Here is a 27,924-nt window from a genome sequence, read left to right on the forward strand (position 1 = left end):
GCATGTGTTCCCCACAATATATATACTTTATATATGTAGTAGGTATTGTATATACATATTAGTGGGCAGACTCATTATATAATAACGTGTTAACTGCCCCTGTGCTTTAACCCTTTCACTGCTGAGCCCTACGCTCCATTTTTTACCTCAAGTGGCCAGTCCCCGGTGGCAAGTTTTCACTTTGTAATCATTTTTCACCCGCATGTTTTCAAAGTTTGCAAAAGTGCCCCCGAACCGTACCTCTTCTGAAATCACGTGGCCAGTAGAATATAAAATGGTGCTACTTATTTTGCAGGTCCCGTGATAGTTGTGTAAATGTTTATTAAATTGATATTGTCCATATAAATACAATAAAATAATTTTTTAGTGTGCACACAAACATAACTTACACAATTCCTACTAAATCTAATAATCCCTGCAGGGAGCCGTGAGTGACAGTCACGGCTCTCTGCAGGGATAGGATCGAGAAGTTAACGAGCGATAGTATGTGTTCGCTCACTTCCCGATCTGTTGAGCCAATGTGTGACAGTCTCATTGTCAAACGTCGGCACGAACTATCAGGTTGAGTGAAAACCACTCACCTCATAGTTCTCCTTTAATGCTGGACTCATTAGTAGTGGGTTGGGGGGCTCACAATCCACCCTCCTGAGTGAGCAAGCAGCGGAGAGCACGGAGGAGGAGGAGGGTGCATTGCAGGGTAGCAGTAGGGTTGCCACCTGTCCAGGATTCACCCGGACATTCCAGGTTTTGAATGCTGTGTCCACATTTCATGGCAGCAGAAACCCGGGCACAAGATGTCAGGCAGGCAAGGGCAACCAAAATTAATAGTCTCAACTGTGACATTTACATTTGAATGGGTGGCGCTATTTACATATGAATAAGCCGCAACTCATTCTCCCCCAAAAATGTAATTGCGTCGCTAGAGTGTTCGGGTTTCGCTTGAAAGAAAGGTGACGGTCACACTTTTTATGGATGGCTGGAATCACTGGCTTCTCAGCCGCTGATCGCAGCTATTTATCAAGTAATAGACTCTATGGGACCCTTCTCTAATAAGTGCATAGCTGCTTTATCAAACATGAGCATATAGCAGAAGGGAATGCAGCCGATGTAAAGATTACTGAACGTCCAGCTGTGAAAGGGTTAACGCTGCACCGGTGACCTCTACATGTACAAAGCCTTGGTGCATTGAGAATCACGCAGCTGTTCTCCTGTCTCTGCTTTACCACTTGGGTACCGGCCTGTAAATACTCCTTCATTTCCAGGCCATTAAATAGTTTGACTGACAATTGCTCGGTCTTGCAACTCTTTAATCAAATGATTTTAAGTACCTTTTTTTTTTTAGACAGAGCTTTTTTGTGTGTGTTTTTTAATAACCACTGGGGTTTTTAGTTTTATTTTTGCACAAGATCAAGTTAAAAGGAAACAATTTAAAGGTTAAACATGATTATGACTCCCTATTGTATTTGCAGAGGCCCCAAAATGCCAGGACAGTACAAACTACACCAAAATTGTTTTGTTTAGGTGAGGACATAGCGTATACAGTGCAGAAGGGGTCAGGACTTTTTAATACACAGACCAACATGCAGATTTCAGTGGTGGTTCCTGGTAAGTGTCCCTTTTAAATGTTAATGTTCAGTGGTAGGGATGTTGAGATACCAAGTACTGTACGCACACACTGCCCGTTCAGCATTGCAGTCATCGGAAGCCCGCCCCTCAGGGGGGCGGGCTTGCGATGATCAAGAGTACGATGTGCCTGTCCAAGATGGGCAGATCGTACATTTTTTTTATCACTTTACAACCATCGCAAGACTAAGGTCTTGCGCTGGTTGTACAGTGTATGGCCACCTTTATCAATGAAAGTGAAAAAAGACTTGTGCAGTTCACTTTCCATCGCAGCTGAGCTTAGCATTCTGTGAGTGAGAGCAAACTGCCCATGTATGGTTAACCCTAGCCAAGTTCTCCTAGTTGAGCACTCGTTCATGAGGGCCTGGGGCCACACATCCACAAAGAAGCTGAGCCCAGAGGAGCAGCATTATTAAATGTAAGCATCAGTTTTCAAAACGGAAGGCAGTATTTTATTATATATTTTATGCCTAATGTAATGTTAATGGCTAAAAAATAAAAGCGAACTAACCCTTTAAGGACACAGATACAGGGATGAAAAGGGTTAATAGTCAGGTATTTATGGGCGTCATTAGTCAGGAGAATTCTGATGAGGTTGAAAAACGAAATCATTGCGCTTTACTGCAGTGTACATTAGATTTATTGTACGTTCTATTCATGAACACAAGACTTTGCTCATTGTACATAAATATTCAGCATGACTTGTGCATTCCACTGCAGACCGGGCACAGAGGCGCTAACACGTACCGCACAACGTGCCCTTTTCTTTCCTCTTCCGCCGTCTGACGTAAGCACGCAGCAGACCCAGTGTCGGAGGTGCCGTACTGCGCATGCTCGGGATCTCAATGTCAGCTCTGTTCTCCCAGAGGTTAGCGTTTTGCTGTTCTGTCTGGGGAGGGGGGATTGTTACTATGGCAGCTGACAGCCTTGTGTGACGTATGGACAGGCGTCCGGGCTGTGGAATCAGTAGCCTGGGAGGGTGGCTTTATTTCCGTGTGTGTAAATGGGCATGGCTAAGAACCTACGAGATGAGATAGTCCCGGCTCAGCGGCCACTGATCTCTCTTTGGGAACTATAGGAGCTGGATATGCGAGGCAGCAGGACTGCAGACACTTGTAGTGCTGTAAGCAGAAAGGATTATCTTCCCTTTTGCTGGCCTCCCAATGCAAATGGCTGTAAAAAGCCAATTGTAAACAAACTGATCGCCCTGGCCTATGACGCTGGGCGAGGGATGGGTGATGTCACTGTAGAGCTGGACAATCCAACTCCCTGTAGAATACACTCCAGACCATTCATTGGAAGAGTGCGTTCTCATGGGACGTCCAGCCATCCCACGGTGAAATCACCCATGCCTTCCGCAAGGACCAAAGTGAAGCCGGGTATACTCGGGTCTATTTTCTTTATTCAACCTGCAGGCTGAACAAAGACAATATAACAGATTCCTCCATCACCGCTGTACAAATATGTCCCTGCTGTTCTGCATTGTATTCTGGCCACTGGCGGAATATCCAAAGGGAGCTTGGAGCTGATTGGCTGTAAGCTCCATTCGGCCGGGAATTTTCCAACCTGTTATTTTGATTAGCTGGTCGAGGGATGCCGACAGAAGGGTGCCCACAGGGACACCCACTGTGCAAATTATGTTGGGTTCATCAAGAACTGGTTGAAATTCACCCCATGTTTAGGCTACTTAAGTCATTTTTTCTTGGTGACAAAGATTTTTAAACCCATTTGTGTTGGGGGTATGAGCTTGCAAAATGCAGACTTTGTCATGGAAGGTTTCCTTTAAAGACTCTTCAGAAAAAAATCAATCCCCTTGCGGTGGGGCTACCCCGGCACTACAAGGATGAGCTGCATGTAATGTCTGGGGTACCTGTGTGAAGGTTTTTCACTTACCTGCAGAGTATTTTTGTCAATGAACCGCCCTCATGCATGCACAGTTGAGTTTACAATCCCAGAATCTGGTGGGTGCCTATTTGCATTAACTGCCATACAGGTGAGAATGTTAAAGGAGAATTATGAGGTGAGTGAAAATCACTCACCCTCATAGTTCGAGCCGACGTGTGACAATGAAACTGTCACACGTCGGCTCAATAGATCAGGAAGTGAGCGAACACATACCGTCACTCGCTCACTTCTCGATCATGTCCCTGCAGAGAGCCGTCCGTCACGGCTCCCTGAAAGGATTCCCCGCTCCGATCCTCCAGTGCTGACTGGCGGAAAGGACTGGGGAGGGGGCGGGTACAGCTAGCTCTACCTCTAGATAGGCAGAGCAGAGCCAGCTGTCACTCACACAGCTGGGTGGATCTGGACAGTAATGTCTGGATCCGTCCCGGCTGCGGTGGTCTCAGTATACCACGAGCTGTAGCTTGCGATATATTGAGCTTTGGGTCACGGGAGGACGCTAGTTTATGTCCTCCCGTAACCCTAAAGAGAACCATGGGGAAAAACACTGACCGCATACTTCCCCTTTACATAATTGTAGATCTGACCAGTCTCAATTATGGTCACTTTCAAGACCATAGGCAGCAATAACATACAATCCTCAGCTAAACTCATTGTTATCGCTGTATTTAACATGTACGCTACACTGAAGTAGATTTAGGGCTTTTGTGTTGTTTAAAGACAACAAGGTATAAATGTGATTTAAAAAAAAATAAAAAATATATATATATATATGTATGTGTATATACAGTTGTTGAAGGCCTGGTGCAGCATTGCATGGGTTCTGTAGTGCTAAAGGATAGGTGTAACACTAACATATAAATAAACCATGCTCCCTGCAGGCTTTCCTTATCAAATCAAAGTGGAAGTAACCAGATCCCAGATGCCGAGACCTCACACTGCCTTGGCTGGGCAGCAGTGGGGTATTTCTACTTTTAGATATAAGAAGGGCCTGTGGGGAACATGGTTTATGTCAATGCATGCTGTAATCAGATTCTGGTAATATAGATTTCTATGGCTTGTTTACCTTTTGTGAGATGTGTAAGAAGTGTACCTGCTTTGTTATAAACAGTCTCACACTTCCCATCCCATCCACACGTGCTAGACTGATATAAACGTCAACTCCAGGATAAGAAAAAATATTGTCTAAATACAAGAGGCATGTGTATTCTTACTTGAATCCTGGTTAGCGTTTTGTATTTCTTCCACATCTGTACAGGAGCTTCCTGTAATACAGACCAGTCACTGCTGCTCTCTCCTTGTGCAGGTTGACTGGTCTTGTATCCACACCTACTGTAGTTTTTTTGCAAGCAACATAATTTTACTGCAGAACCAGCAAAAAGAAACAAAAGTAAGTTATGTATGTCATCTGCGGGAGCTCTATAATACAGTTTATGCAGGAAATACAAGGTTTATATGCTTTGCTAGTGGCAGTGGCAACTCTGGTATATATTTCTAATAAGATACAATAGTGTAATATTTACATATACTGGGTTTTATGTGACTATAAAAAAGGTTTTCTTTTTAAAACAAACAGCAGAACCTTCAATTTCTCTGACTGCCTCCATTTTTGTGTTATTGATTTTCTTCAGTTTACAGGCTCTTGGATGTGATACATTCTTCAGTGTATAATTTGTTCATTAGTGTCTGTGTTTTTCTTTCTTACCCAGGGACATTGCTGGCCTTCAACATGCTGCTAACTGCCTTGGGGGCTCTCCGCACAGGGATTGGGATAGGCCATTCATTAACCCGCAATATGGGCTCACTTGCGACAAAAATGTCCGAATATAGAAAGATGTGGAAACCCAGTAAGCCCAAAGATTGGGGTGCACAATATCAGGAAAGATATATTCCCTTTTCTAAGAGTCAGCTAGTGGACTATTTGGTTCAGGTGAGTGGGAAGTCGTTGACTTGTAATCCTATACAGAGTCACTGTTATTGCTTTCATTCTCTGAACGTTTCAATTGTTTAATTTTAAAGTTGAGCACATCATAAAAAAAAACTAATAATATTGCATATAATTCCCCCAATATTGGAATCTTCTAAAAATGTATTGGATGATCCTATGGCAAATAAGACATGCATGTTAAAACCTGTTCTACATATCCCAGAGACCATAGTAAAATGGGGGCCGCTCAGACTATATATCCCAGAAACCATAGCTGTTTTGGCACAAGTGTGCATGAGTAAAATGTGGGTTGTTTAGACTATATATCCATAAGGACATAGATCCTTGGCTTAAGTGCGCATTAGTGGAATGTGGGCCACTCTGAATACATATCCCGACACCATAGTTTCTTGTCAGTAGGCATGAGTGAAATGTGGGCCGTTCAGACTACATATCCCAGCGACCATAGCTCCTTGGAACACATACACATGAGTGAGATGTGGGCATAAATGGCCAATCCTTCTGTCCCTCCTCTCACAGTTTTCCTTGTGGAGGATCTTCTCATACACAAGCAAGTAAGCACCTATAATGCTGTCATGCTGGTCACATGTGTGTTGGCACACTAAGTTGTTTACAAGCCGGGACAAGCAACCCCGGCTAACAAACATGCTCCTGTTAAACAGCTGGTGTCACCAAGGGACTATTGATGGGCCTTAGTATTGAAGAAGAACTCTGGGCATAATTATTTTTAGCCCTTGCGGTGAGGCTACCCCTTCACTCCAAGGGTTAAGTGCTTGTTTTTGTCTAGGGATGAAAATAAATGTTATACTCTCTTAACCTCAGAGCTGCCTGGCTACTACTCCGGACCATGCCGCTTGTCTCTTCCTCCACTCCAGCAATAGAATGCTCCCCTGCATCCTTGCATCGTATACACTGTATTGGACGTGATGACTTTACCTCGCTGGAGTGGATGGGGAGAGAGGTGGCAGGGACCGGTCTAACAGCCAGCTGTCTCAGAGGTTCAGGTGAGTACAACCTTTTTTTATTTTGGTCCCTAGATGAAAATGAGCACTTATCCCTTGCAGTGCAGGGGTTGCCCCACTGCAAGGGTATGGGATTATTATGCCCAGAGTTCTTCTTTAAGCCGGGATTTGAACTGAGCAGACAATTTTTACTGAAAGGGCGCATAAAAAAAAACAGCAACTGCAGCGAAACAAAAATAGCCGTTACATGCACTTTAAGGCAAGCAGATAAATACACAGGTTAACAAGTCCTGTGTCAACTAGCTTTAGGCTTGTGCTGATGGCATCAGTTTGAGATGCATGTGAGATCATTCAGAATTCATTGACAGATGACCTCCGTTTGACCTGCTCCAAGCAGGTTTTGCATTTCCATAAACTTGTATAAAGGTGCCCATACACTCTATAACCCTCGCAAGACTTTTGTCTTGCAAGGTCTGTAAAGTACTTTAAAAAAAACATACGATCTGCACATTCCTGACAGGTAGGTCGTACTTGCAATCATCGCAAGCCCGCCCCCTGAGGGGCGGGCTTGCGATGACTGCAATGAGTGGTGGGCTTCCAATGACTGCAAACTGGCAGTGTGCGCATGCGCACACCGGCCTGTTCGGCAGTTGTCGAACAAGCAGGCCACTAACTTGCCGAGAATCGTACGATTCCCGACGGGCTTTCCAGCCTGCTTGGTCGACGAAAGACGTGCGACCGTACAGTAGAAACGGTCACACAGCTTCCATACACTGCACGATTATCTACGATCGCGGGATTTCACGCGATTCTCGTACGAATCGTGCAGTGTCTGGGCACCTTTTAGACTGTAAAAGCCCATCAGCACAAGCCTGTGCTTATTTTGGGAACTGTTTAGCTTGTCATGGGATTTATAACTTTCAGTCAGTCTTGGGGCAGACAGCACAGCAAAGCCTTCATTACAGCCTCTGCTCAGCTTGGTTGGGAACACACTCCCAGTCTGCTAAATTGACAGTGAAGGAGCTGTACACTAACGAGTCATCACCCTTCTTTCTCATGTAAGCTTGTTCACTGCAGCAGGTAAGTTTGTATCTGATTGTTGGCTGTAATGAAGTGACTCATTTGAACCTGACATATGAACACTTTAGGTTTTCTGGATGTGAGGGAATGAGGAGCTTACTGTGGGAGTGTTTAGGAATACCTTTCTGGCATTACATTCAGGTAAGCAAAATAAGTCACTAAATTGCTGACCTAAGGGAGATTCGTGCACTTCATTTGTACCTGGAAATTTGCAAGGCTTGAGCTGGTAGACAGTGTTCCCTGTATGCATTCCAATTCTAAAAGTACATATCTAAATTAAATATGTCTGTATTGGGACATCCTAAAACATTTAATGTGAAAATGGCTTAAAAGAGAACTACGGGGTAAGTGTTTTTCCCCATAGTTCTCTTAGGGGTCACGGGGGGACATATAGTAACCTCCTCCCAAAGCTCAGTACATAGTGAGCTACAGCTCGCTGTATACTGAGACCACCGCAGCCGGGACGGATCCCGACAATGCTGTCGAGATCCACCCAGCTACGTGAATGACAGCTGGCTCTGCCCATGTAGAGGCAGAGCCAGCTGTACCCTCCCCCGTCTGTTCCTCCACTCAGTGCTGGAGGGTGGGAGTCCCTGCAGATGATGATCGAGAAGTGAGCGAGCGACGGTTTGTGTTTGCTCACTTCCCGATTTATATTGAGCCGATGTGTGATAGTTTCATTGTCGCATAACGGCTTGAACTTGATTTTCACTCACCTCATAGTTTTCCTTTTTAATGTGTGGAAAAACTGCCTAAAACTGGTCAACATCTAAGTTCTTTTTTGTATATTAAACTCCCTAAAACACAAACTTAATGTCACTCATTTGCCTTGTGGGAAACTGAAATCTGTGAAACTTCCAGAATAGGTTTGGGCAGTTGAAAGCTTAGGTTGTGGAAAGGCTCAAGGCAATTGATTGAGGTTTAGGCACTTTTGTACCCATTAAGCTATCTTAAGCCATTTTCACATTATATGTTTTAGGATGTCCCCTTTGTGTCACAGACCCAGAGCAAGCATGCAAAGAATGAAAGTCTGAGAAAGTCAGAGTTGGTGATTTGAAATATTGAAACCAGAGAATTGGCAATGTAGACCCTCTCCAATAGTTTTTTGGGTTGGCTACAGTACTTCTATATCACTTGACCTCAACACGCATACGACTGTTGAACTAAGAATTCCTGATCTACCTACCTATGGTCTGTGATGCAAAAAGTTTTGAAGCCACTGGATTATAAGAACCAGGAAAGTGTCATTTTCTAAAGGTTTACAATGGCAGCCTTCGTCTTTAATCGGTACATGATTCTTTAATCAAATGTATTCTTTAAAGCTGAACTTCAGACAGATGGAGAAAACATAAACTAGTGCATTTTTGTAATCAGTAACACAACATTGTATTTTTTTTTTTAAATTTAAAGCATGCAGTGTAAATACCTGAATTAAACTTGGTACCTGTACTGCCCAGCTCAGACTGGCTGAGGGAGAATTGGCAAATGGAAGATAATCAAGTGTGTTGCAGTGCAGAGAACATGCTAAAAGACTAGAGAAGAGTGACAGGAAAATGATGTCAGTGTTCTGCTTCTACTTTCACTGTCCAGTCACAGGGTGGGGAGGTGAAGTTCTGTAGTGCTTGATCTCAGAATTTAATAATCAGATCTTGAAGGGATCTACAGTAGCCTGGCACTGTAATCCTAAAATCATTTGCAATGACCCAGAGGAAACTGATTGATTATATATGCAATTAAGTCTCTTGACATAGTACTAGTGAAAAAACACACACACACGCACAATTCAAAAAAACAAAACATTTACTTAACATTAACTGATAATAGATGACAGGTTAAGGCTGTTTATGGTTGTTCGCCATCCAGATCAGTGGCCACTGAACCTGTACACATAAATGCCATGGAACGAATACCCACTTAGGGACAGATGAGCGTTCCTGGACGTAAACTGTCTACATACAGGGCCACTCATCTGTCCCTAGCCGCATGCAATCCTTGAGTGGTTACATGTGAACAGCCACGGACAGTGTCAGACTGTCATTGATTTGTACAGGCTTCCTGTGTTCAGCTAATCAAATGCCTCTGGACATATCTGCTGCAGATATACGCTGATGTGGGAAATGAATGGCCATGTGAAGGAGGTCTTACAGAAGTCTCAGGTCTCATTCTCAGTTTCTGTTCAATTGAGCAAGGGAGACCCATCTTGCAGATATCACTGCAAGCCTGCCGAGTTTCAGTAGTCATGTTGGCAGTTTTCCCATCATAATCGCCATGACCATGCAGGGTGTGAATTGGTTAAATGCTACAAAAGCTGACGACTCAACTCAAATTTGGGAGACAGTCCAGGAGCCTAATATAACAATGAACTGATTGGTCAGAGCGACTACTACTAATTTTGTTGCTCTGTAATAAGCGACACGGACGATTGATAGAATTAATTCTATTCCTAGCTTTAGTGTAATCCAAGATAATAACTTTATATGAAAATGATATATTAATCAAGCAATACAGGAGGAGACCTGTAAGAAAAAGGACATTGCAGTAGAGAAAGATCAGATCCCCTTCCCTGCCAGACAGGGCTGTGTGGGAGGACTGTGTAGAGGACTGCATGGACAGGTAAAACACCCTTGTATATGTTTTCATAATTATATTTGGCTGTTTGCCTGGAGTACAGCTTTAATTGGGAAGATCAGATAATTCCTCTGATAAACAGCATTCTTTTAATAAAGAAGCCCATCACATGTTTTATCCATTCACCAGCAAATTGTATTTCTTGTTATATAGAGCACAGATACTCAGGTCTGGCAGGAAATCCATTAATGAACAGTGACCTTTCTGTTTTTCAGAATAGCCAGCTGGTTATTGCACTCTCTCTCTGGAAATACCCCCTGAGATGGCACTATAAACTATGGCCAGGAGCACTTGTCATATTTTGCTGGTTTACCTCTTGATCAGCCGGGCTTGGTGAAAGCCATTACTGCTGAGCTCATTAATTAATAGGAATCTCCTGCCTTAGAGCAGTTCTTCCCCAACATGCAGGTTAAAGGCCAGATAGTCAGTTGTGTTAAATCCCTCAGGTCCATTTATTTATCTATATTAATTCCTGAGATAGCTACGTGTCCATCCACATCATTATTAATGATGTGAAGACCCATGATGGATTGTTTACAAAATGCATCTTTTTAGATTTGTTCACAGGTGTGTTTGGTGTGTGTGTGTGTATATGTATGTGTTTTGTATATGTTTGTGTGTGTATATATGTATATATATAATTACTGGTTTTAATTGCCTTTTTACTGTTCTCGAAAAATTATTGACTAGAAGATGCCGGTGGTCCATTCACTAGCTACAATGTGATTACTTGTCATTTTCTTCAGGTGACGTGAAAAAATAACAAAACCTCTGCAGGGAACAAACTTCTGGCTAAATTAAATTAAAGAACTACATTTAACGTACATTTAACGGTAGGTAGCTGGTGGCCTACGAATTAATTAAGCGACCCTGTTTCTTAAATCAGCAACTTCCTGAAAAAGATGTTACATTTCTCGCACTGATCAAATAGCTTGTTCCCTGCTGTGCGTTGCGGTTTCTCCCACTGGCTGTTACGTCAATACAGAACAGAGTAGTGATGTAGCAGCTGGCGGTTGAAACCACAGCACAAAAGAAGGGACATGCTATTTGACAAACACTGGAGTGTCGGAGAGCAGTGGGGCCAACAGCTCTGCTAGAGAGCGAAGAATGAACTTGCTGCTTGCCCAAAAGATAAGTATTCAGCATTATTATCAATGTGTACAAAGATAGGTCTGTCATGCAGAAAAAGGCAGATGAATGCATTGGCTTGGGGAGTAGTGAGAGAGATGATAAACACCTGCATACATGCACTAGAATGAAAAAAATAAATAAACCTAGTGTATGCAGGCATAGTCCATGCCCACTAGGGAGCATGGAGCCAGCTTCCCAGTCAATCAGGAGCCGGGCGGCGTGTAATTACTCGCTGCTTGGCTTCCTGATACTGTAAGTTCCAGTATCGGGAGCATTTGGCCGAGTGCGAGTACTTGCCCAAATACTCGGTATCGGCACCAACACTAGTATCGGTATCCGTGCATGCCTTATGATTATTATTATAGCTATTTATACGCTATACACAACACTTTACATACTGCACATTCAGTTCAGTCCCTGCCCTCAAGGATCTTATAATCTAAGGTCCCTATCTCACATGAAGACATACAGGACTGATTTAGGCAGAAGCCAATTAACCTTCCAGCATGTCTTTGGAGTGTGGGAGGAAACCGAAGTACCCAGGGGAAACCCACGCATGCACAGGGAGAACATGCAAATTCCTTGCCCAGGTCCCCAGATTTGAACCAGGGACCGAGCCACTGTGCTGCCCTTCCCCTGCACCACATACTCACCTTTTTTCACTCCCCTGCTAAGAGTGAGGAAAGGGAGAGCATTAGAATGCATCCAATCAAAATTAAAAACATTTTTGTGTATATTTTTTAAATCCTGTCAAAGTAAGTTGCTTTTGTACATATTCTGGTGTATTTGTACAGTGATATACTTTTTGTGTTAAGTTTATTACTAACAAGGATACAACACTTTGATATTTTTCAGGAATTTCACTCCTCTAGTGAATTGGAGAAGCAGACGTTTCTTTCCTTTGTCGAGCAATTAGAATATTCTCTCCTCCAGCCTTACCATGCAGTTCTCGGGGAGCTTCAGGTGAATGTTCTTTCTTTGGTTTCTTTCTAAAACTATTGAAGATTCATTTTAAAGAAAACTCCACTTTTACCATATTCTCATAACCCCCTTTTAGACTTTAGAAAATAATTTTGTCAGATTTGACATTTACTCACATGATGTTTGCCACATGCCACTATACCGCTTTCTTGTTAGAAGCCTTCATATCGGACATTAAAGTGTTCTGTAATCTGGAAGTTATCCTTCACATTCATGAGATTAGAGGATGCCTCCCTCCATTTTATCCACTGATCTCATTGTTCATGCCTGGCTCTTTTTGCTGCTGTCCAGTCCTGAGTATAGCAGCATTTGCATTACAGGCTGCACAGCCCATAAACTTATTAACAGTGTCACTTTGCCCATGTAGCGATCCCGCCCCCTGGTAGTATGTCATGCACCCATGCCTCCTCCATATGCCATCAGAGCCCTCCCATGGAGCAGTGCTTCCAGATATATCAAGTGTGTGTGTGTGTGTGGGGGGGGGTCATCATCCCCCTGTCTAAGATCCCACATTGGAGGCACTGAACATGTGTATAAATGTGTGGCATAGCCTATTGCTTGGTATTGGCTCCCAGATGAGAGGGCGTACCCAAGTGACAGTATTTTGTATTCCTCAAGGGATTACTGCACAGAGAGCTGTGTGTGAGATATCACTTCCATTTCTTCTGCTGTAATCTTAGACAGTCACCTCACCCACCCATTCAAGGCAAAGTGATGGTCTCTTTGCAAAGGGACCCCATCACCTACCCACTTATACTGACCTTTCTAGTTCTTCTCATCTACTCCTTCCTCCATCATAGTTGTTGGCAACACTCAGTGCTTTCTGTTATAGCAGAGCATGTGACCTCCTCCCATGTGACATTGCTCACGTCTAGGTGCCAATCACTAGGCCTGACCTCTGTTACATGAAAGAATAAGTGACATCACTGCTTCCCCTAGCGTATGACATGGTGGTTAATATTGCCAGCTGCAACAGAGGAAAAAGCAGCTGGGAAGCACTGGCAAGGTATCTGTATTCAAAAATGAAGGGGGTGGTGCATATGTTTGGGCAAGGTGACAGCGTCTCTTTAAAGCTGAATTCTGGGAAACAAATACCAAAATGACCCTTCCAGTGGTATCCCTCTGCAGTGTAAGGGTTAAATGTGCATTTACAAGCTTGATTCTTGAGCATATCCTCAGCACTAATTTGCTGTACTTTTCCCCATGAAATGTAATAGAAGAGGGAAATGACACAAGTCTATTGGAACATAATGAGCACTTGCAATGGATAGGATTGTTTGAGAATTTTTTTGATGCATTACACTTTGTCTCTTTTAGGCTTTGTATGATCCCATCAATCCTGACTGCGAGGCTGTGCTGGATTCTAGCAGCCTAACAGACACAGAAAAGCTATCCAGAGAAAAACAGGTGTTGGAGCATCTGCAGCCAGTTCTGGATCAGGCTAACTTTAATGTTTTGTCTGAGGATGCTTTAGCTTATGCACTAATTGTGCATCACCCTCAGGATGGAGTCCAGGTGATTGATGTACACCTTTACACATTACTATAGTATGCCTGATGTGTATACGTGGATGCTTAATCCTGGCTTACTTTGTAGTGGAATCTGTTTTGGCCCTCATGTGAAAGGTTTAGGTTGTGCAGCTTATGTTGGCCTTTTAAAGAGCAATTCGGAACACTTCACGAATGAATGAACTGTGCTATCACAATTCATGTTACAGTGCAGGCAGGAAATGTCAAAATCAGGTGATCTTTTATGAACGCTGAGCTCCGTGTATGAAAGGAAGATATAGAACTGACATTCACATTGACAAAAGCTCAGAATTTCAGATTTTGTATGTGTAAGAGTTTGAGCTGAACCTCCCAGTACATCAGGAATAGACCAGTATCCTCTGTAGCAGTGTGTAAGGTCACCTTAGGACAAGCAGTGTGTAAGGACTACAGCACATTTTCCTATCTAAGAGCCCGAGACTGTAAACAGTGACACCAGAAGGGATGTAATACACATCACGTCCGGGTCCAGTGATCAGAGGAGAGATCCGTGGCTAGAAGCTTGCTGATCTCCCTCAGATCAGTGTGGGGAGACAGGCCATGACTGTCCCAGGCCCGCATAGTGGACAGCAGAATCTGCGGTAACTGGCAGCGGAGAGGGGGGGAGCACACTCCACTGCTCGGTACAAATGATCAGGCGGCTATACAGCCACCAGATCGCTTGTACCTTAACAGCCATCGCTGGCTGTTTAAAATTATACCAAAAACACAGCTAAAGCAGCAGCTGGGTTCTTGATACAACCACTCCAGGCGAGGGGTGTACATATACATGAACCCGCCTGAAGTGTTTAAAGAGCTATAACAAACACTTTGAAATGTATATTTAACATATGACATATTCATTTTTAGAAGTCATATACACTTTCAGCAGAGATGTTACCATCAGTGCTGGATGCATGACTACATTCATCTTTTATGTGTTTTTATGCTCGAGGTGTTTTCTTGACATTGGTCAGCCATCTGCATTACATAGTATTTGAGGTTGAATAAAGACATTAGTCCATCAAGTCCAACCTATTAGGATCTCATTCTAGGAGTACCCGTACCCCTGTATATTACGGTCCCTTAAGAAATCGTCCAAAAGTTTCTTGAACAATTCCACATTATTTGCTGAAATCACCGCCTGTGGCAGTGAGTTCCAGACCCTAACTGATCTTACTGTGAAGAACCCCTTTCGCCCCTTGTGCTGGAATTTTTTTTCCACCAATTTTAGGTGATGGCCTCTAGTTTTTGTAACGGAGTTAATTTTAAACAGTTTATCGCTAATGTTGCTACCACCATTAAACATTTTGTACATGGAAATCATATCCCCCCTTAATCTCCTCACCTCTAATGTGAACATGTTTAAATTTAGTAGCCTCGTCTCGTAGCTCTGGTCCTCCATACCCCTAATTAGTTTGGTTGCCCTTCGCTGGACTTTTTCCAACTCAAGGACATCTTTTCTTAGTACTGGTGACCAGAACTGGACCGCGTACTCCATTAGTTTGTCTAAGACCATTATTACTGTCTTACAGCGACAGAGTTTAAAGCAGACCAGAGTAGAGTTGTAGTGTTTCCCCCGGTATGTGCTGCTACCTGGATTTCACACACATTTCAGTGATTCAACTCTTTCTTTTATCAGACTGATGGGATACTGTTATTCATATCACATGTGAGCTTGCTGTGGCTTTTTAGGTTTATGTGAATCTTGATAAATATGAATATATCCATTACTGGGCACTTGGACAGAGACTGGGACCCCTAACCTTCCAGATGACCTCCAAGCACAAGGAATCTCTCTTCTCCCGAAGTTGTCGCACCCTACCAGAAAGGCAAGACTTGTTTCTGGGTGCTCGTCATGTACAATGTAAATATAGAACATTGTGATAAACAGTATACACAACACATGATATGACTGTATGCACAGCATATACCCCTTCCCAGGTTCTGGGAATTGTGTATATAGTATATTGATGCACTGTGAGTTATGTTGGGTAAGGGCCACACAAGCTGCTTTCTAGCAAACATTTGTAGCTGCTACAAACATCTCATTATATTTACGATGTCTTGTGGCTACTGTTAGTATTTATAATACATAGGCTGCTTACCCTCTGGTGCGGCATAATCATCATCAGCGACTCTAGATATCATGCAGTGTGTCTGATCGCACTCCTGACCGGTACTATATTCCCAAAGATCTTGAGCGGGTGCAACAGTGTATGCGGATGGCGCCGCAAATGAATTCATGGAACAAAGAAGAGTTCGCTGGCACTCCGAGATCCTAAGGGCCAAATCCTTTTTATTGTCATGACAGGATAGGCATCACAATGTGAAGCAACGTTTCAAAACCCAATCTGGTTCCTTCCTCATGCAAACAAAGTGACTGCAAAAGCTCAGGAACTGATTGAGGAAGGAACCAAATTGGGTTCCCGAAACGCTGCTTCACATTGCGATACCTATCCTGTCATGCCAACTGTCATGCTTAACATCTCGGAGTGCCAGTGAACTTTTCTTTGTTTCATTTACAGCAATGACCCTTCCATTAAAGCAACTTTAAGAATAGTGAAAACTGCTAACCGGTATCCAGAGGAACACGCACCAGCAGATTTTAGTGTCTACTGGTTTGCCCAAATGCCAGGCTGTTTTGAGCACTAACTCATAGCCTCTTGCACATTCCTATTGACATCAGCTAGGCTTCCAATCATTGTGAACAAATAGGAATGCAGGGGAAGGAGGCTTAGCATCACTCTCCAACACTACTCGGAAGTGTGAACGTTTTGCCCAGAATTTGTGTGAACAATAGGACACTGGAAGCTGCTATCTGTGTGTGAAGGCATCTCTGGGTACCTGCACTTCATATCTGTCTGCAGCTTTTAGTATTTTTAAAGTAACAGTATTCTCTAAGTCAGTTATTTCCTGCCAACAGAAAGGCTTTCATGAGAGGTTTTGCAGCTGCTTCATACCACAGTTAAAATGTGCTCTTGTATAAATTTAGTCTACTAAATTTGAATTGTCAGGTCTGTCACAGATAGGAGCAGTTCAGGCTGAGAATATGATAAACGATGCATAACCAGGGTTTGCCTTCAGTGAAAACCCCATTTTACTTCAATCAGTAGATCCAGAGCTATAGGCCGCTTCAGGTAAATATGTTTTAGCTGCAAAAGTTATGTTTGGTCCTGTCTCTTACCACCTCTTAGTCATTGAGGTGACCCGTCACTAGGGTGAGCACTGTGGCAGCTTGGGGGATAGGAAGGGACAGGGCCAAGCTTGACTTTAATAAGAAAAATCTACATATTCAAATAACATATAAATCTTCCAATAAGGGCACTTATTCCTGTGACAACTGTCTAAGAGGGAATTTCCTTCACATTGGAAAGATATCTGCTCACTTACTGCTGAGTCCACAGGATGGGAAATGAAGTGAAATCTCCCTAACGGGATCCAAAACAAAGCTGATTTAGCGGTTTTAACCCCTCTGGACCCTATTCAGAATGAAAAAATGGCTTTACATATAATTTAAATTGTCCAGTTTTGTGACCGTTTGATAAAAATAGGTTAACACCATACACAATTCACTGTTCATCACCATCTACTACACTACCCTACAAGTTATGCACTTTGAACAACAATCTCTGTGCTGTGAGCAATATGTAAAGATTATAGATTGTATATCTTCTTTACTACACATAAGAAGGGGGCACATGATAAAAATGCCTAGTATTAGACTGCTATTATCTGTTTTTCATTTATTGTTTGCAGTTGTATCTTCTAATGCTTTGATTTCTCCTCCAACAGGCGATACTTTAAGCGGGTCCTACTAGCCGCTCGCCCTAAAAACTCCCATATGATTTTAAAATGCTTTAAGGATATACCCCTGGAGGGGTTAGAGCAGCTGCTCCCTGTGGTAAAAGTGAGAACGTCCATCTTTGATCGCGCTTTTTTGAACATTATGCTGCTGGTTAGTGGAGGCATTGTGTTTGTCAATGTGGGGATGGTGGTCCTTACAGATCTGAAGATTGGAACGTCCTTCCTCCTCTTCTTCTTTGCAGGGTTCATGACTTTCCGAGCTTGGCAGGTGAGTCAGACAAGTAGAGAATCCAAAAACAAGCAGAGATGGCCCTCACCAAGGCGACCAAAAAAAAAAAAAAACAGGCCAAAAGATTTTGCTAACTGTAAGTGGCTGTGTGATAAAATGTAGTGCACAGCAGGGAACCCAGGAATCTGACGCACGCAGAAGTGTCAATTGCAGGAGAAAGTGCTAAAGAGAGCAGTGCTAGAACTGAGGGGAGGGGGGAGAGAACACATGGGTGCCAGAGAGGTGAATATGCTATACCTCTTCAGCACCTGAGAAATGCATTTCTTTCGAGGCTTGACAGGGTCTCTATAAAATGTATGTTTTTCAGAGCTCTCGAGCACCCACTTAGATATACCATCTGACCTTCGGCCATTTGGTAAAAACTGAATAAGACCCCAGCCTTTTCTACATCTCATGAAACGGAATCTGAATGGGCAAAGTGACAGATTCTCTTGACATTTATACTCACTTTCACTGTATTCTGTTCTGTTGCTCTGTCAGGGACTCAGAAAACACAGGTTACTTCCAGTTACTATGGAAGCCATCTCCCAAGATGTAGTGATTGGGCCTGCGTGGTCGGAGAGGGGATGAGATCATCAGCCCCGTGTAAACTCTGGCAATACTGAACACAGAGCTTACACAGGGTATGGACTCCTGGCTCCGATGGAGGAATGGAGCAGTTGTGGAGTGTAGGGAAGGTTACTATCGGCGGTGATGGATGGGCAAAGTGACAGAGTCTCTTCACAGTATAATTACAATTCCCTAGACCCCCTCAATTTTAAACACATTTGCAAGCTAGATAGCAAAAATCAGATACTCGCACACAGATGTTTTAGCTTCCAAGCATACACAGTGTCAGGTCTGCCTTACTATCTTATTGCACTCAGTCTCCCTGCAACCTGTATTCCACCCGTAGCACATGCACTATAAATGGACATCCCTTAGTGTTATGTATGTGCAACCAAAGCTTTTTTTTCGTTTTCTGATATGTAAACCCCTGCCAGTTTTTCTTTTGCTGCCTGCTATGCCCTTCACTTCCTGTCTTGGGCGATGTAACAGGAAGTGAAAACCTCTCCAAGGCGTGAAGAAATCTCCTCTTGGACAGTTATCACAGAGCAATGTGTCCCTATTTAAAAGATGTACCCTTACCTCTTGTTCTGGTTTGAACTGATTTTCTCATCACATTCTGTCTCGGTGGTAGTGGTCACTGGGATAAAAAGAGCTGGTGAATCTTGCCAGGAGACAGCAATAAAAACTTGATAGAGGTACTAACCCTTTCCCACGTCACCCCAAAGAAATAAATACATTTTGGCTTTACGTACACATTAAAGAGTACATGATGTCCCTTGCTGGTCCCTCACTGCAGTGTATATATTGGGTACGCTGATCACTAACGGAGTGAGGCCCTTGGTAGGATTAATATGGTTAATGCTTATGGTTATCCTACTTTTTTTAATCTGCATTTAACCTCTTGAGTCTCGCATGTCATTTTAAAATGTTGGTAGGACAGCGGCTATTTGTCCCAGGAGTGTATAAAATTGCATTAGGACTGAGAGGTTCCTGATGGTCCCAACCAGCTTCTGCAGTGCAACTGCTGTCTGTGATGTCAGTAACAGCTGGGGTCCAGCAATAAGCCCAGGAATGAAATCGATCAGCTCCTGAGCTTTTGATCCTGCAACACAGCACTCCATAGAGGTGTTCTGTAGCAGACACTCCTCACTGCACATCCTGTGTGCTGTTAGCCCAAATTGATCTTTTCTTCATGTTATACCATCGGTTTATGCAAACATTATCTTCTGCTGCACGCTGAAATGTAGCATCAAAAGGGGAATCCTAAAATAAAAGTAAGCGTTACCATTCTGCTATGTTACATAAAAATCACATTTACGTATTATGCTTTCATGAACAGACTTTATCGGTTATATTTTACTAGGGGGTCTGTGCACTGCGTGAACAACAAGCTCATTTGGAAATTATTACAGAACAGTTTTTTTTTGTTTTTGTTTTTTTTTAATTTAAATTATGAAAACCTAGAAATAAAATGTCAAAATAATGTGCATCATTAAAGTAGTTTTAATGTTAGGGCGTTTTTTACCTTATTGCATTCTGTTCTGGTAAAAACCGCCCAGAACCTTTTTCTCCCGTCATTCCCAACACCACTGTCATCGACGCTCGTCCCCGCTGCCGATCCCGAAGTGATCCTCCGTTCCCCGTACTTCCTGGTTGCAGGAGGAGGATACTGATGGCAGAGGAGCCATCAATCAAAGAGAGAAGGGGAGTGGACAGGGCTGTGTGTGTCTATGGATGCACACAGCCACTGCGGGCACGGGTGCCTCCATTAGAACGATGGTGGCACCTGTACAGGGGAGCGGGCGGGGGGGAAGAACGCTGCGGGGACCCACTTGAAAACGAGGAATGGAAAGATTTTAAAGAACAACAGCCTCAGACAAAGGTAGGCATCCCTATAGCACATATTTTTTTTTAAAAGGAGGGTTTAATATCGATTTCTTAACTATCCCGAAAAGAAAACATGCGTATGTTGGGGTAACCTACAAAATGCATTAGGTGTGAAATTGAAACATCTTAAAAAAAAACCCGACTGAAACTCAAGGGGTTTATGGGGGAAAACGATTCGGGGGACTTAATTGGTTAACATGCCTGATATACTTTTACCAACCAACCTGCCTACAGCATTTAAGGATTTAAGTGATTGTGTTAAAATCAAGTCTATTGGCTTAGTACTCATTACACTGCGCTGCATAGTCAAGTTGTTTGTTTTATATTCCCATTATCAATATACTGTGTGAATAAAAGGTTTCTTCACTTCACTCATTTGTTTTTGTGTTCATACATTTGGTTATATTCTAGGTGTTTGCTCAGAGGAGAAAAGCCCATTCACTGGAACTGGCTCATATGTTGTACTACAGGAGCACTTCCAACAATGCCGAGCTGCTGGCTGCCTTGACCCTCAGAGCACAAGAAGAACATACAAAAGAGCTCATCTTGGCCCACAGCTTTCTAAAGCAACTTAACATACCCAGCCATGAGGATATCACAGGTGTGTTAGAAAAATACAATCCTGATTATTTTGCTAAACATTCATTTTGGCCTCTTGGTGTTTTAGTGGTCACTGTAAGTCTTGGAGCACTAGAGTCATTGGTGCAATTCCTAATAAGCAAGTACATTTGCTATAAATTTCACGCAGGACTCTAGCGTTATGGAGCTGGTATGTTTTCCATGGGAGTTTGCAGGTTTCCCCTAGGCAAGTAAAACTGGTGCTAGATTGTGTATGATTGTAGTAGAGGGAAGGAATCTGTGTTCCCCGTAAAGTACACTAACCAGCAATCCAATCTAGACCAACAATTGACTGCATACCGAGGAAAAGAGGGTTTTAGTTCTGTGTAAAGGTACCCATACACTGCACGACTCTCGTACGAGAATCGCGGGAAATCCCGCGATCGTACGAGAATCGTGCAGTGTGAATGAAGGCGTGCGACCGTTTCCACTGTATGGTCGCACGTCTTTTGTCTAAGGAGCACGCTAGAAAACCAGCCGAAGATCTTACGATATTCGGCTGGTTTGAACGGTGCTCGGGAGACAAATGCCGAACGCGCACACTGCCCGTTCAGCATTGCGATCATCGCAAGTACGATCTGCCTGTCCAAGATGGGCAGATCGTACATTTTTTTTAAAATTACGTTACAACCATCGCAAGACTAAGGTCTTGCGATGGTTGTAAAGTGTATGGCCACCTTTTAAGCTACAGTTATTGGTTGCTGATATCCACAAGTTCAGTCTTCGTGCATACAGGACACAATGGGGGGAATTATTCATAGCAATTGCGAGTGTTTGAACTTGCACAAAATATATTTGACGCACTTTGCGCCAGATTAATGATGCTAGTGTAATGTTGATAAATGAGGTTTAATCTACTCCAGGAAAGAAGACTCATAACTCCAGGCAAAAAGCTTAATGGTCGCTTCTTGAAGTGGTCATGGGGACTTTTTGTCTGATTGTTTTCTTAGGTGATGCTCCAGTTTCAGACAGCCCAGAACAAGTGCAGATGAAAACGGGTGCAAAAAATGTGCAATTTAAAATAGTAGTGCAAGCTCAGTTCAAAACAGGGGCACATGTTAAAAGGCAGATTTGCACATAAAAAAAATGATGTGAGAGGCTAAAATTCACAATTCCTTTGATAAATTCCCCCCAAAGTGTTTCACCAAAGACTGTGAGTGGAGTTTACTAAGACCGCCGCAGACTGTGCATGCCAACCAGACCATTTCTACTGAGCAAGCTGATGACAGACGCTGATTGGTTACTTTTGTACAGCTGCTCCAGATTCTGTCTGCTCCAATTTTAGTAAATTCCCCCCTGTGTATTTTCAGACTGACCCAAAGGGCGCGTGCTATCAAGATAGATACATGTATAGATAGTTTTTAGAACTTTTTATTACCTGTTAATTGTGTTCAGCCAATCTTGAGATCCAGCCAACCTTAATCCTCGACCTTTACTGCTGCACTGCTTATGTGAAAATGTATTACATTTCGATGATTTGACAGTGAAGGAGCAGCAGAGAACTGATGAGGCATCACTCTGCTCTTTGTTCCTAACAGCAAGTTTAGTGGCTGTTCATATGTGCTGAATCAAAACGTTATTGGCCCCTAGTGTAATCCCTCCTCCTCCCATCCTTAGTCATGCTGTGCAATGGATTACAGGCGGTTAATATCAAGTCATATTCAGGAACTTCCACCCAACATGCAGATTCCAGTTTTCATTAAATACCTCAGTTGTACCACCTGACAATTTTCTATATATTGCAAATCTATTGTCATCTCTAGAGTTTTTGGATCATGAAACCTGTGGCTTCAGTTTTACTCTTGTGTTCGAGTTATTTATTTATACTATATTATAGTGATGCACTGAAATGAAAATTTTGAAACCAAAAATAAACAAATGTCAGGCCAAAACCGAAACAAAAAATTATAATTTTTTAAAATTAATATTTAATTAATAACGTTTTATTTTTTTAATATTCATGTTTAACTATTTGTTTACTGCTAGGGGCTTCGGTGAAAAATTAGGGGTCTAAACAGACACCTGATAGTTCAGCTTTAAAATAGAAAAAGAGATTGAGTCCACAGAGTCCACAATCTCTTTTTCTGCAGCCCGTGTTATAAATGTACAGGAATTCTCTATGCCGAGTGTTGCTGTTCATCAATAAATTGTGGATATAGTATGTTTACCATGTACACAATCGTGAATAAACAGGAAGTGATGTAATTTGCTTCCTATTCATTCATAACTGGTACATAGTAACTCATACTATGTCCATTTATTTACAGTCAGCAATCAGTGATCGCAGAATGTTTGTATAGCGCTCTGCATCCTGACTCGCTGTCACAGCTGAGTCAGCAGTGCGGGGAGGAGAGCTCGGTCTCATTTGACAGCCGACTCCTCCCCCTCACCGCTGGCTCGGTCTCCAGTGACAGCTGTCTCCGCCTCCACACCACTCTCCTGATCTGTGCAGGAAGCTGGGCGATGCGGGAGGGGAGCTCAGCCTCCTGTGACACGCTCACAGCGCTGTCCTCCTCTCGCCTCCTGACAGTTTCTCTTCTTCCCGCTGGATGCTGCACTTTGTCAGAGGGGACACAGAGCAGCACACAGCACGGAGGAGAGAAACTGGGGATGCACCACAATTTTGACCGAAAAGATGGCACTTTGGACATTTTGTCAAAAGTGCTATTTTCAGCCGATATGTGACGAGGGCCTAAATTTCAGTGCATCACTACTATATTATAAGGAATGTAACAAGAGATGCCGGAGCGTGCAGTACTGTGTGGGAATACCCAACATTCCCGAATGGACAGGAACGGAGTCAGGGAGATCTGGGTGTTTGGAGTATTTCAGATGGGGTAGGCAACCTTGGCATTCCAGCTGTTGTGGCATTGTCCCATGTGGCATTGCAAGACTCTGATAGCCACAGGCATATAGTAAAGGAATAGGAAGGAAGCCGTGGAGGAGCGATGTTTTATTTCTATGCCTTAGCCACAGGCATGTAGTTTCAGCTCAGTTGGAGTGCCGAGGTTGCCATCCCCTGATCTGAGACATTGAACTAAAATGCTCCATTTTTAAGTAAAATATCACTTTGGGATATGACGGCCCCTAAATCCCTTCACTGCCTGAAAAGTTTTTCCATTTTTTTTTTCCTGCCACAAATTGCTCAAATTTCTCCCACAAAATAAAGAAATGTTTTCTGCAGACAAGAGGACCTATAAATCAATAGTAATTGTCTCCGTTTTGTATGTTGCATGTTTGCTGAAGCGTTTACAAAACATACATTTTCTGTACACAGACACAATATAAGTTCCAAATTGTCCACTAAATGGAAAGGTGAGACTGTATTGAGTTAATTATAAACAAATATATACAGCTTTAAAACTGGACATGCTTGAAAAACTACAAAATTGTAACTAGAGAACACATTTAAAATGTTTACAGCTCACCAGTTTAGAGTTCAACCTAAATGCTGGATCTAATAATTTCCTTTTATTTTTGGCTCAGGTAGAAAAGGCACTAGGGCAGCCCCGGGACTGGGGGCGGCGTTTTGCCGGTCTGTAGAAGTGAACAGGTGGTTTTATAGGCTTCTGAATCACTTCTTCTAAAAAGAGGAAGGCAAGAAGAATATTTTTAGAATAAGCTTAGGGAAGCTATTGCTTAACCTTTTGGATTTAATGACATGTCCATCCTTGGTAGCCAAGGGGTTATTTGTTTTTTATCATTTAACTTCATTCATTTTCCTAACATGTCTGGATTTCAGCTTTAACATTTTATAGTTAACATTTACCAAACTCTTACCTTGCTGGACGGTTACCAGGTTCTGCGTGCCTGCAGGTAACATTTGCTTCTTTTCAGAGCATCCTAGAAACCCAGGGGGGCACTGTTAATCAAATGTCAGCGTTAGCCAGGAAGGTTTGACTGCTTTTTTGTTTGTTGATGTTGGCTTATTAGGACCTTCTGGGGCTCTGAATTAAGCTGATGTTAATTGCAGGCATCTAGAGGAGCCTGCTGTCCATTCAAATGTCAGCTTATGAAGGAAAGAATTAACACGGATACATTTAAATTGTATTTCAGATTTTCAGATTAAGGTTTTAGGACATACAAGTGCTGGTTTCTACCCTGCACCTGACAGTTCTTCAACCTAGTCTTCAGCACTCTAACCTTGGTGGACATTATAGATTACCATTCCAAAGCATTGAGGTGCAATATTAATGCGAATAGAGGTCTTGATCTGTGTTAATTTCAGTGCAGCACAAAGCTATGAATGATAAGCTGGGTGTTCATGCATATTCCAACATTGGTAGTATTGACAGCGACATTAAGGCGTTCTTAGTATTCATCAAAAACATGCATTAGGTGCCAATGTATATAGGATGTTATAACTGACGAGTCTGAATCCTGATTTCACAATACCCCATTTAGTCAATTATTTCAATTCATTTTGTAAACAAAGCATTTGTATAATTTTGATATGGTTTTAGTCTGAATCCTCCCTCCAGCCTTTGTATTGTCAAGGAGCTCATCCTAACACTTTTGTAGTGTGTAGCCCAGCATACATGATATATTACTCAAGTGCTGCATACATTCATGACTATAGATGAGTGCCAAAGTTTGTTGCATTTGAAGTTGTACAGTACATTATTAACAATTTTTTTTTATTTATTTTTTTTATTCGTCAAGATTCTGAAACTGTTCTACAGATGAAAAAGCAGGTTGAGTCATGGCTTCATGAAAAATCTGGACTGGAGATAACATTCTTTGTAGATCGAGCACTTGAAAACCTGAAGAATATAAGTAGCAAAGAAGAGAAAGATTCAAAAGAACAGACTGTACAGATGCACAGCTGAAGATAGAAGGATGTCTTCTATGGACAAACATTTGTCTTTTTAATGCAAAACAGATTGCACTCCATGTCTCTGGGTTATTGTGCTTGTTCTGTGTGTGTGTGTATAATGACAGAGACAAGTTACTACTGTGTTCAAAGGCTTGTCTTGAGCTTGAAAATATTGATTATATATATATATATATATCTGCTGCATTTTCAGAGGCTGATGTTATCATTGTCTTTCTCCTTGAAGTATTTATTATTTGGTGGCAAAGCTTTCACTACAAGAAAGTCTAAAGATTTTTCACCTCAGTGTTAGAAGCACTGCATGCTATGCGCTGAGAGCCTTAAAGTGTCTGAAAAAACTGTGCTGCTTTATAGACACCTTTTAGGTGCCATCTGCCCTGAAATGTGTAAATTGGAGAATTAAAGAGAGAATCTGATTGGGTGCTGTGGTACTACACATGTCATTCTTATTTCAGCTGATTTGGGAGACAACACCAAGTAATGAAAATTAAGGAAAAGGGAAAGTAGAATGTTTACAACAACCAGATTCCAATGATCTATTCTAGTGCACAGTATTTTTGTTCAATTCAATAAACTGTGAATGACGGTTGTTTAAATAACTTTCAAAAACGATAAAGTGTTACAAGGTGAGTTGTCAATTACATCAGAAGTTGCTAAGTACATCTTCATTTGCTTTTAACACTTTAATCCCATTGTCTGAAGTATTCTTACATCATGTTTTAATATCAATAAACATGATATAATATTGGAGTGTAATTCTTGTTAATTGTGTGTGTGTGTGTGTGTGTGTGTGTGTTTTAAAAGATCTCTCTTGGTGTATATAGGAATTGCCTTTCTACCATGGTCTTCCCTTCTCTTGGGAGCTCTCAACCACTATCGGTCTCCCTTTCAATGTTTGGACTTCAAGGAGAGGCATCCAGATGATGATTTAAAACAAGAGGTCTCAGGTGCCATTTCAGTCTCTCCCTTGGGATGCCTTCATGCCACCCTGGGGAGGCTTCTTTGTGTGGTGTCCACAGTTGAGACGTTTATCTGTTTCACCAGTACAGGCAAATTCTAATTCTTTGAGGTATCCTTCAGTGAATCATTGGAAAACTCCTGAATGCTATGGGACATTCTCCTCCTGGGAAGGTTTGGGAACTTTGCTCGTCACTATTGGCCACGCTGCTTCTCCTGCTGTCAATTCTTTGAATTCTGGTTCTCCGTTGCTGAGGGTTAGGCTTTAGAACCTGCGTGCTCCCCCTTTTCCTGTTAAGCAGGAAATATCCTTTGTGGGGATGGCCCTGTATTACAATGCACAGTTAGCAAGTGGATTGCGCTAGGATACTGCTACAACTATCCCCTGTGGTGGATAGTGTATATCCGGACCTTTTGTAGGACCTGATCACCAGGAGCTGGGTCATTCATCTACAGATGCTCTTAAGGAAATACCTTCTATTTCCTTCCTTCTTGCTCCCAATCAGGAGAGTGCTCCTAGTAAACAGAGTTCCTCAGTAAAGCATGAGGCAGGGGTTCAGGGCAGGTTTGCTGATTCCTAGAATCATGTGTTGCGGCACTAGTTACACAGGTGTGCAATGTTCTCTTTCTATCCTTGGGTACAGTCTACATGTCAGGTGGAAAAATCTATTCATCCTTCTGATCGGATGCTTATATGCAACACTCGAGTTATGAGGGAGCCTCAGCCCTGGCTATCTCCTTTCTTTTAACGGTTCTGCTTGTCTGCTTTACCTTCCACTTCAGAATGCATCAGACTGGTTCCTCCAGGCTTAGGAAGTTCTCTTTGGGATATCCATTGGGATTGTATATTATGCGGGCTCCCACAACTTTGCTATCTTATTATAATATGAGTTGATACGCTGCACAGTCCTTTCCTCATGTTGGAACCTCTCACTCTGCTTCTATGGTTAAGAATACAGGGCTTGACCCATCGTCCTTATTTTTTACTGGCTGGTCTTTTCTGTGGACTTACCTTTAGCGATTTGTTTTCTCTCCTGGGTCTGGAACCAGTAAATTATTCCCCTCTGTTGGTCTGTTTTGCTCACCTTTTAGGTCAGGCAGTGTTTTTTTTCACCTGTGATCTTGGTGGATTTGCTGGTTAGCTCTCCAGTCTCATTGGAAGGGGTCCATTGCTACTTCAGTCAGGAGTTACCTTTTGGCAG

The 27,924-nt window shown here is 42.5% G+C and overlaps 1 protein-coding gene across 1 annotated transcript; it reads left to right on the plus strand.

Moving 5' to 3' along the window:
• Positions 1-2,411: 2,411 nt before the first annotated feature.
• Positions 2,412-26,106, plus strand: TMEM143 (transmembrane protein 143). Its single transcript, XM_018552956.1, has 8 exons — positions 2,412-2,491; positions 5,235-5,455; positions 12,130-12,237; positions 13,573-13,770; positions 15,477-15,613; positions 17,577-17,856; positions 20,725-20,914; positions 25,594-26,106. Exons 2-8 carry the CDS (start codon positions 5,255-5,257, stop codon positions 25,758-25,760), a joined length of 1,281 nt encoding a protein of 426 aa, XP_018408458.1. The 5' UTR covers positions 2,412-2,491; positions 5,235-5,254; the 3' UTR covers positions 25,761-26,106.
• The last annotated feature ends 1,818 nt before the right edge of the window (positions 26,107-27,924 follow it).

The sequence above is a fragment of the Nanorana parkeri genome, unplaced genomic scaffold, assembly GCF_000935625.1.
Source record: "Nanorana parkeri isolate BGI_ZX_2015 unplaced genomic scaffold, ASM93562v1 scaffold103, whole genome shotgun sequence".
NCBI classification, from domain to species: domain Eukaryota; kingdom Metazoa; phylum Chordata; class Amphibia; order Anura; family Dicroglossidae; genus Nanorana; species Nanorana parkeri.

What these genes read in the sequence shown, in the direction of transcription:
- TMEM143 (XM_018552956.1), top strand. Translation starts at nt 5,255, where the DNA reads ATGCTGCTAACTGCCTTGGGGGCTCTCCGCACAGGGATTGGGATAGGC. An exon ending in TAGTGGACTATTTGGTTCAG is followed by an intron (nt 5,456 to 12,129) that starts GTGAGTGGGAAG and finishes GATATTTTTCAG; the next exon opens with GAATTTCACTCCTCTAGTGA. An exon ending in CAGTTCTCGGGGAGCTTCAG is followed by an intron (nt 12,238 to 13,572) that starts GTGAATGTTCTT and finishes TGTCTCTTTTAG; the next exon opens with GCTTTGTATGATCCCATCAA.